At 34.5% G+C, this 10,458-nt stretch overlaps 1 protein-coding gene across 6 annotated transcripts in view; it reads left to right on the plus strand.

Annotated features, from left to right (window-relative positions):
• Window positions 1-3,762, plus strand: part of LOC125384779 — a 55,612-nt gene extending 51,850 nt beyond the window's left edge. For 2 of the 6 annotated variants that reach the window (XM_048404675.1, XM_048404676.1), the window contains 2 exons: window positions 1,318-1,746; window positions 3,400-3,762. In XM_048404675.1, coding sequence (XP_048260632.1) covers window positions 1,318-1,746; window positions 3,400-3,618 — 648 coding nt within the window. In that variant the 3' untranslated portion in view covers window positions 3,619-3,762. Of the gene's footprint in view, window positions 1-107; window positions 964-1,317; window positions 1,747-1,936; window positions 1,996-3,139; window positions 3,282-3,399 lie in introns of those variants that run through there. The other 4 variants (XR_007223546.1, XR_007223547.1, XM_048404677.1 and 1 more) reach the window with 3 other exon arrangements.
• The last annotated feature ends 6,696 nt before the right edge of the window (window positions 3,763-10,458 follow it).

Consider the following 10,458-nt stretch of genomic DNA (forward strand, 5'->3'; position numbering starts at 1 on the left):
ATTATTTTATTCTTTGTAACTTATAATTATTTACACATCATATCGTTCTTTATAACAATGTACGCATACGTGGATTCATCAATTACTTTTTTTTTCTTCTTTTTTAGATGGAGTTAGAACAATTATTAAATAGGCGAAAATTAACAGTTAAAATTACGGACGAATCGAGTCGCTATGGTTTTCATTCCTTGTTCGTCAGGAGCCTCGCTAAGGAAGCACGTCTTCGTCGGTGAAGCTTATAGCATGGTCGCGAAGAAGCTTATTTTTCAATTGGAATCATAAATTATTAAGCAATAACATAGAAATTTGCTTCATCCCGCGCTCAATCGCCAGGGACGTGTCGTAAACTCGGTATCTCCGCAGGGTAATTTGGAATTATATTACAGCGGTACAAGTTGCCGAACTTCCTCACCCGCAGAGATATCGTGATCTTCTCGGAAAACTAACATCTCGTGTTAGTTCAAGTAGCGACCCATCTTTGCCAGTAGAAGGCGCGCCAAGAGCACGTGAAAGGCTGGTCATGACACTCGCGGCATTCACACCTCGAACACAGAAAAAGATACTTGTTAACGTTCAAGCGGTTCAGATATTGATCAACTTTCGCGCGACACAAACGTTGTTCAAACTTGGAACGCTACAGGCATTTTTCAACTCTGTTACGAGCAAACTTATACATATTCATTGAAGACATACGAAAGAATACGCGCTGTATTCGTTATCATGCGTTTTTTTTATTAGAGTTCAGACTTTTATGGATCGTCATTATTGGAACAGCAAGCGTTCAGTTCTGTTCTTCCCTACGTGCTCATAATCTTGGCTGATAACCGCCATTCGCTATATACATCGTTGGTATCGACGTCAAAGGATTAATACAGACAAATACGTCCGTACAATCCGATTTGATTGATTTTAGATTTTGCATCAAACAGATCTCTATATAAACAGATAATTTCTGATTCTAAACATTTGTATTGCTTCTTCTTCCGCTTTGAAATCCTCTACAAACGCCTTTTATAGTCGTTCAACTTTTCAGCTTACAGAAAAGAACATTACGCGTATTCCTAGCAATCGCCCAAAGACTCGAACGTGTGCTTCGATAAAGCTCGCTTAACTTTCATCGACACATCGATAACTTTGCGTTCCAAGATGTTATTACGCCCTAGAATCCCTAACATAATTTTAGAACCAGAATTTCTGTGCAAAACAATTCCATCGCTTTGTCACGTTTAACGGCTCAATCATCGAAACATGTATCATAACGCACGAATTATGATAAAAAAGAAACTGTCTTTCGAATAAAAGCAATCCGTTTGCCAGGTGCGCTTAAGGATGTACAGGACGTCGACGGAGCAAGTGTACGAAATGCAGCCGCTGGAGGGTAACAGTTCTGTTCAACGTTACACTGAACAGCCGAAACAACGATTCTTTGAAATGCCTACTCTGTCGGTTTCGCCGACGTCTTCTCTCCGAAAGCGCGTCTCGGAACTGCCAAGAGCCGCGAGAACACCCGTTTTCGGTGCTGCGGGCATGGTCTGCTCTAATAGGGATCTGATATCGATCCTAAGCTCGGTAGGGTCTTCCGCGACGGAAATGTCGAAGAAGCCGGAAGATTTAGCAACGGCCAGTTCAAGTCTTAGGTTCGATGAATTGAAGGTAGTGAAGGCGATGAAGAAAATGTTCGGTAAAAAGTCCCCTAATAGCGAGGTCGTATGGGACAACACTAGTGGAACCAAAGTGGACGCTCAGGTAAGTTGTATTTCTCGTTACGATATCGTTTCTTGTTTAAGAGCCATCATAGGTGAAAGGAGGAATGAAAAAGAAAATCGTAAATCGTAAAATCTCTTCCAGAGAATGCACTTTATCGTAAAAATTAATAAAGTCAACAACAACGTGAAATTAAATAATTGTTGTTTGATATTCTGTATTATCGATATAGGTGAAACGTGGAGAAGATAATTTGCAATCATTGCGGACAATATCGCAGTGACATTATTATCAATCGGTAATATTAAAGATAAAATTCATATGGGATGAAAACAGAGCGTCAAAAGTGGTTATTTTTCGATCTTCTTGCGAAGGGAAAATTCCTGCAAAATGTTTAAGAACGGCTCTCAACAAGGAATAAAAAATGTTATTACAGTTCCATTTTCGTGTTCGTTTTTTTTTTTTTTTTTTCTACATGATCCATGTGAAATAATTCTTCAGATGCTCTGCTGGTAAATGAATCGACGTTTGTAATAGAGGAAATATGAAGTACAGCGAGATCGTTGTTGGCTATTGTTCTACACCGATATCGACAAAATAATTCTTCGACAACTCTATTGATAAATCAATTGTAGTTTGAAATCAAAAGAATCTGAAGTACCATCAGTTTGTTGCTACGAGAACAATAGCCACCAACGATCTCGCAGTAATTCGGATTCGTTCGATTTTAAACTTCAATTGTTTTACCGACAGAATCTCTGAATAATTATTTTGCTGGTAAATTCTGCTGGTATATCGATTAGAGTTTGGAATCGAGCAAATACGAAGTACAAGATGGCTATTGTTCTCACGTAGCAACAGTCTGATAGTATTTCAGATTCGCTTGATTTCAAACTTAGTTCCCTTGGTTTAATTACTGATTTATCAGCTGGATCAAAATTTAAAGAAAATGAAGATCAAGTGTAGCGCGTAAGTTTGACCTCTGCTTAATTTTTTCATCTCTACACTCATCTTTTTCAACTTCCATGTCACATTTCGTATAAATGCTAATAATTCTTTCTTTTTTTTTTTTGATAAATTCTCTTAAACGTCGCACAAGAATTTTTCGTTCGCGAGGAGATGCAAAAATGGCCACTTTTTGACTTAGGTCAAAATTTGCAAATTTGGGGTTAGCCCCAACTTAACCACACTTTTAATCCAACATGAATTTTATTTTAATATTACTGATCTCTGATGGTGGATCTGCGATACTGTACTTAATGATTGTAAACTATCTTATCGACCTCTCATCTATATTAATAATATAGGAATATTAAATAACAGTTAAATACTTGAATATATGTTATTTGATTTGTTTTAGAACGAAGCTCATTCTCTGGAGTGAAACTTTTAGTTTCTCTTTCTTACGCGATAAAGGAGAGGTGCAAGGATTTAAATATTTATAACATTATGACCTTTATTCTTTAAGCATGAAAATATTTTAAATACAAGCATATAAATATTACATATAAATATTTCTATTTACATATACATCAAGTAAATTTACATATACATTTTCATCTTGGTAAAAAGAGCATGTAAGTTATCGTATTTACTATTACGTATTTTAACGCGAAATCTCGTTTCATAAAAATTTTCATTCAAATACGTAAACACATAATATTCATAAATTTATAAGAACAATTTTGTCCGTAGGTATTTGGTAGCGCAATTGAGAAGATATTAACGGCGCAGAAGGGAAACGATACGGAGATACCGAGGGCTTCCGGGTCGAGCGGAAAGCCCTCGGTATCTTCGAACAAACCAATGTCAGGTGAAGTGACAAATTTGTTTTGGAATAGCAAGAACCAAAAGCAGACGGAATTCAGCGAACCGTCTCTCTGTTCTTCCCTAAAGGACCTATTCAAGAAGTAATGGGGAAGAACAAATACTAATAAATGTTAAGTGTCTCTAGTTTAATTAACACTTCTTTATCTAAGAATTTCTTCCCTAAAAGACCTATTCATTATGTAATGTAGAAGCACAAATACTAATAAATGCTAAGTTTCTCTCGTTTAATTAACACTTATTTATTTAAGAATTTATTCAGAGATTAACACGACCTAATAGATGACTGACAATCTGGTGTAATTCAAATTAACGAGCTATACTTTCCTTGTACTTTCTTATTGCTATACCTCTACAATATTCTTTTATCGTATCTGTCGATTTTAATCTCACACAAATATCTAATAAATGTGTATACAGTAGTTGACGAAAATATTAGATAGAAGATTTTTGCGAATATATATTATGTGTGTTAGTGTCTTTCTTCACTTCACTTCAATGTAACGAGACGTGTCTATCATGATTACACCGGTAAAAATTGAGACTAATTTGGAAATATATATATGGAAGCTAGAAGTTGCTTATTGCAGACGTACACATAGCAAAAAACTAATGTACAATGTAAAGAGTATTTTTAAACATATGATTGATTAGGTAGCAAAAATGCTCCTACTAAAAATATTGTGACTTATTTATACAATACATAATTAACTGTCCAAATACCGATGGTAATCAATAAGCATCTTATAATTCCTATTTACATTTGTTTCAAAAGTTTCTTTCGTTTCATAAGGAAATAATAGATGCACGACACTTTTTGTTTTATATTATTTTATCGATTTATGTATGAACTATTTTGTAGTAATAGAACAAAACGAAAGAAACTTTTGAGACAGCCTAATGCATCTTGAAATTCATGAAAAGCTTCAACAAAATATTCATGGAAAGTTTCTGTAAGCGTCCGAGTACTTTCGTGAGCCGTTATATGTATAATAATTCGTTACAATGTTAGTGATAGCTTGGAAAGTGAACTATTTTTATTATACATCTTTTTACTTTCCATATTACGCTCATAGATACTCTAAAACGCCGCGATACTAACTCTTATCTATCATGTTTACGAATGCCTATAATTTGTGAAACCGCTTCTGATTTTACGGAAATTTTGCAGTTGCTTGATGAATGAAACAGATTTGTTAAGAGAATCACATGTTATAGATACCTGAACTGTGATTTATTTAATATATCTTTCCTGATTTGTTATCCTGCAACATTTCCATGTTTTACGAAGCTTTAAATTAAATTTCACAAGTTTATTTTCCTTAAGCTAAAGACGATGCTCGTGAAATATTTATTTCTGAAGTAAAAAGTAAAAATATAGCTTACATATTGCTTGTATTTAATCATGTATTACGATTAATCCTGTTGCGATACTCGTATATTTCAGTTAGGCTCTGGTTTTAGTAAACAAGAAAGATTTATAATATCTTAAGAGGATGTTTAGCATGAAATCATGCTAATAAGAAGTTTTTCATGTTTTTCTTCAGGCTTAAAATATTTTTTAATGTTGTGAAAAAATTGGGTTGAAAATGAATAAAAGGGTGCAACAGGGTATTTAAACAAACTAATATCTCTTATATGAATAAGTCGAGTGATATGCTGTAAATTATTATCACAAAAAGACACCCATTTTTATTATTGTTTTCTAAACAAAATTCAATATGATTTGTTATACCTGTAATAGGAAGTTTCTTTAACTAACATTTAGTTATCGATCCTATTTTTATTGAAGTTTAACAATACTGTTCAATGTTAATAATTATTAATTTATAAGTGAAGGGTAATTCCAACGAAGAAAGATATCATTTGCAAACAAATAGTTTCGGATAAAATCAGCATTGATACTGTAAATTTAAGATATTATAAATCTAATATGTATTGTATCGCAAAGCGGGATTCATGATGAAAAATTAAATATAAAAGTCCATGAAATTTCGCAAATTTAAACATCTCAGTTGATACAGCTTTAATAAATGTGGACAAAAGTTTAGTCTATCTCTATGTTTAAATAACGCATGATATTTAATTCTACAGTATAATTAAACAAAGATTCGAAGCTGAAAATTTCGAAATATAATTGAACAATATATCGTACAATAAATGTTATATGATGTTCTGTAAAGGAGAATTGCATTTTTATGAAGAGGATCAAAGATAAAAGAGATTTTTGTTGAACGATACGACCGTTTCGAAATTCCATTTTGATCTTGTGTATGTATAGTGTATCTCGTACAAAAGATATTACAACAAGCGTCCAGTGATAATGTGAAACATTAATCAAAATTTCTAATCTCGAGTGTTTCAAGTCCCAGAACTCATCTTAATAAATATAAGAAGGACAGATTAAATTCAATTTGATTTTTCTAATTTTCTCGTTAATAATTAAATATGAGCATCAATCAATCAATAGTTCATAATGCGCGGTATAATGCGTGTATAACATTCATCTGATTTCAATTAACTTACGTTTAAGCAAAATAATTATTCGAACTAGTTTATCATTCACATTATTACACATTTTAATTGTATATATATCTAGTACAACATAGAAAGGATGTTTTAGGATTATGAGTATTCATTTAATGAATACTGCTTATAGAAATAAGGATTATTTTTCACTTGAAATAAGTTTGCTTTGATATTTTAAATGACTGAATAAAATGCGGACAAAATATTTTAACCATACACGTAAAGATTCAAGTACGTTACATACAATAACTATAAGAATATATTTTTAAAAACGTAAGAATTTGTACTTTAGATAGCAATGCGTTTAAAAGTTATTTTATGAATTCACTTTATTAATTACTGATTTAAAATCTCCAGCATTTTCAGTAAAATGTCCAGAAAGTAGAAGAAAAGTACAACAAAAGTAGGAAACAGTCAATTTTGTAATATAAATTTATAGTCTACCGAATTAATACTGATATTTCTAAAACAGGGTCTATACACTTTCAAAATTTCAATCAAATCATATGCATAGTATTTCTTTATGCATAGTATCTCATATCCTAATTTCACCACATTGAATTTTCTAAAGAAAGATGATCTATTTATTTTAGATAACGCAAATCCTTTATTTTAGATATGCAAAGTCAAATATATTTTTGTCAATAAAGACACAAAAAATCTTAGATGTCTAAATGTCAGCTTTAAGAACAGTAGACTTGCCTGCCTTCAAACTTAAATGTCCTTTTCAGTAGTAAAACTTAAATAACATTAACAACGGCAGTAATATTTACGCCTACAGATGGAGGATATTAAACTTCGATTAAAATACAAGTAGCTCAATAAATATGTGTCTAAGTACGATGGTTAAAGAATAACGATTCGTCATTCTTTATTCCAGCGCTTAATGCTATCCATCTTTCAACAAATACAATCCTAGAACAATGGCGCTGAAGAGAAATGTTATGCGTGAATTTATTTGCCTTTGCGGGACGAAGGTTTATTAAATTATTAAATGAAAATATTAAATGAAAATGAAAGTTTATTAAATGATTGTAATATATTATATAAATATATATATATGTCGGATTAGAGTCAGGATTAAGGAGATGGGCGTTTAATGGATTTTCATTAGAATTAGCCATTGTTGTGATACAACGGAGAGTTTATTAGCACAGGCTTATTAACAAGATTAAGCACTCGTAGCACTAGTGATAATGACCTTAGGTTCGAACGAATCCGCGGTCACGGGATGATGAACATATGTTATCGCACAGTTCAAGTCTAACTCTTTGTTAACTAGACGTGAGGTATTCACTGGTTGTAAGATAGTACTGTCACTCGTCAATGAGTCCACACGAAGGAATGACTCTCCGTCTCGACGATGTCGTCGAGGAAAACTATATGGGGTGGGTCTAAGGATGTGAGATCCTCGGATTCGTCAAAGAAGGCTTTCGTTCCAAAAGTGAGGGAAATTAGCGCTGTTGCTAATTGGTCGATCTCCATATCGGCGTTTTGAAAGAGATGCTGGCCGCCCTTAAGGGGGGGTTGTTGACGGGGCATCGTTCGTGGAAGATAGGCTTCTCCTATCTTCCCGTAGTTGCGACAAGGACTGTTTGTCTAAATAAAGAACTTTGCTTGAATAAATCTTAAAATTTATTGCGGGTCCTCACGCTAGCTAAACATACTGCGGAGGTATATCGACATCTGGAGATCATCTTACTCGAAGGATAGGATCTGCGTGTGGCGAGCCACGGAACAGAAACCTTTGAAATATTTACTGCCATGTGTCACTACGGCCACTTCTTTAAAGGAGAGGTATAGAGTTACTCTATGCCCTTGTTAGATAAAACGTTCATCCCTTGACCGCGGCTACGTTCGGCGACTGGTTGTCGCCTCGAGCCCAAGCTCACTATCATAAATCTCAAACAATCGGGGTGACATTTGTTTAATCTAAATTACGACATTACGGTATTCCCGAGAATCCAAGGAGAGGTTCCGGTGTATTTCCATCTCCGACATATATATTATTATAATGACTTATTTTAATAATGACTTAATTTGTATAGTAAAAACAGCTAAAATCTCATGTAAGATTGTTGGGATGTTACGTGATATTTCTGTTGCATCATTGATTATCGTTATACTTTGAAAAATAATTAAGGAAGCGAACAATGCGTGGACGATTATGGCAGTTTTATTAATAAACGAACGTTTAGTAGAGAATATGGATTTACTGGATAAGTAAATGTTTCATTAAATGTAACTGTTACGTGCAGAATAATATGTTGTTACATGTATGAACTAAAGTTGATGTAATACTCATATTGTATTTATGGTTACAAAGAATTAATAAAATCTGCTGAGATTCAAACGTATGCTCTCCCTTTTATTCCATGAGAATTAAACATTTAGAGGATTTTATGAAAATGCACTAAAAAACAATCAGAAGCATCTGTTTCTCCTTTTTTTTTTTTTTTTTTTTTTTAATATGTTGATTGCCACGCTATTTTTATACTTATTTTGACTTGGATAGATAGATTAAAGCGTACCATACCAAGACATTTCATTCTTGCAAAATATTCTAGTCTATTTGCGTACGTGCTCACAATCTTGGCTGATAACCGCCATTCGCTATATACATCGTTGGTATCGACGTCAAAGGATTAACACAGACAAATACACAATCCATACAATTCGATTTGATTGATTTTAGATCTTGCATCAAACAGATCTCTATATAAACAGATAATTTCTGATTCTAAACATTTGTATTACGTTCATCTAATTATTAGGATATTAGATATATTATAAAGGAAGACATTATGTATTAAATAATCTGCCTCTTCTTCCGCTTTGAAATCCTCTACAAACGCCTTTTATAGTCGTTCAACTTTTCAGCTCACAGAAAAGAACATTACGCGTATTCCTAGCAATCGCCCAAAGACTCGAACGTGTGCTTCGATAAAGCTCGCTTAACTTTCATCGACACATCGATAACTTTGCGTTCCAAGATGTTATTACGCCCTAGAATCCCTAACATAATTTTAGAACCAGAATTTCTGTGCAAAACAATTCCATCGCTTTGTCACGTTTAACGGCTCAATCATCGAAACATGTATCATTTTTTTTTTTTATTTATTAGAATATTTACAATCAATTCTCGTTGAGAATTTTCAGTAACTTAGTTTGGCGTGATACAATGACATGGATTATAATAGTTTTATATTGTTGGTTCTAGTAGAAACTAAGGATTTAATCTAGAGGTTATTTTCTTTTTAGTCTGCGGATTTGGTCCGTCGTGTCCAGTAGTTGGGTGACTAGTGGGTTGTGGTGGTTGTTCACTCTTGTGTTATATCTGCTTCTGAACTTGTGTATTTCATCTTTGACTGTAGGTATCTTGAGGTCACGGTGGATTGTTTCGTTGGTAACATACCAAGGTGCATTTAATAGGGATCTTAGCGTTTTCGATTGGAAGCGTTGGAGTATTTCAATGTTGGAATTACTTGCTGTTCCCCATAGTTGGATTCCGTAGGTCGAGACAGGTTTTATTACGGCCTTGTAGAGGGTTATTTTGTTCTGTATGTTTAGTTTGGAGCGTCGGCCCGTGAGCCAATAGAATTTTCTTAGTTTTTCCTTTAATTGCTTTGGATTTTGCTAGGATTTTAAGATGGAGTAGTATGGATGGGGTAGGATCTTTTTGATCTTGTAGAGTAGCCCTTCATGCCATACTTTGTCGAATGCCTGTTGGATGTCTAGGAATACCGCTGAACAGTATTTTTTCTTTTCAAGGGTTTGGCTGATCATGTGGGTTATGCGGTGGATTTGCTCTACTGTTGAGTGTTGTTTTCGGAAGCCGAATTGGTGGTCTGGGAGTGTTTTCAATTCTTCTTGGAGTGGGAGGAGACGATTCGTGAGCATCCTCTCGAATAGTTTAGACAGGGTAGGTAAAAGACTGATTGGGCGATAGGAGGTGGTTTCATATATTGGTTTACCGGGTTTAGGGATGAGGGTGATTAGTGAGATTTTCCAAGCCTTGGGAAAGTGTTGAAGGCGGAGGATAGCGTTAAAGATTGATGCGATGAGTGCAATCCCTTTTATGGGAAGTTCCTTGATTGCTTTATTTCCTACTAGGTCGTGACCTGCTGCCTTCTTGGGGTTTAGGCGACTGATTGCTTCTATAATCTCTGCAGAAGTGAAGGGTTCAATAGGAGGGGACATTTGGAAGGGAGTGTGCAGGTATTCGGTAACGTCTGCAGCAGCTACGGAGGAATGGGGTTTGAATACTTCAGACAAGTGTTTGGCAAATAGGTTGGCTTTTTCTATAGGGCTACGCGCCCATCCGCCTTGCGGGCGGCCGATTGGAGGTATTATTTGTGGGGGGCGCGTGAGTTTCCTGGAGGCCTTCCATAGTGAGTA

This window comes from Bombus terrestris, chromosome 3 (genome assembly GCF_910591885.1).
Source record: "Bombus terrestris chromosome 3, iyBomTerr1.2, whole genome shotgun sequence".
In the NCBI taxonomy this organism is placed as follows: domain Eukaryota; kingdom Metazoa; phylum Arthropoda; class Insecta; order Hymenoptera; family Apidae; genus Bombus; species Bombus terrestris.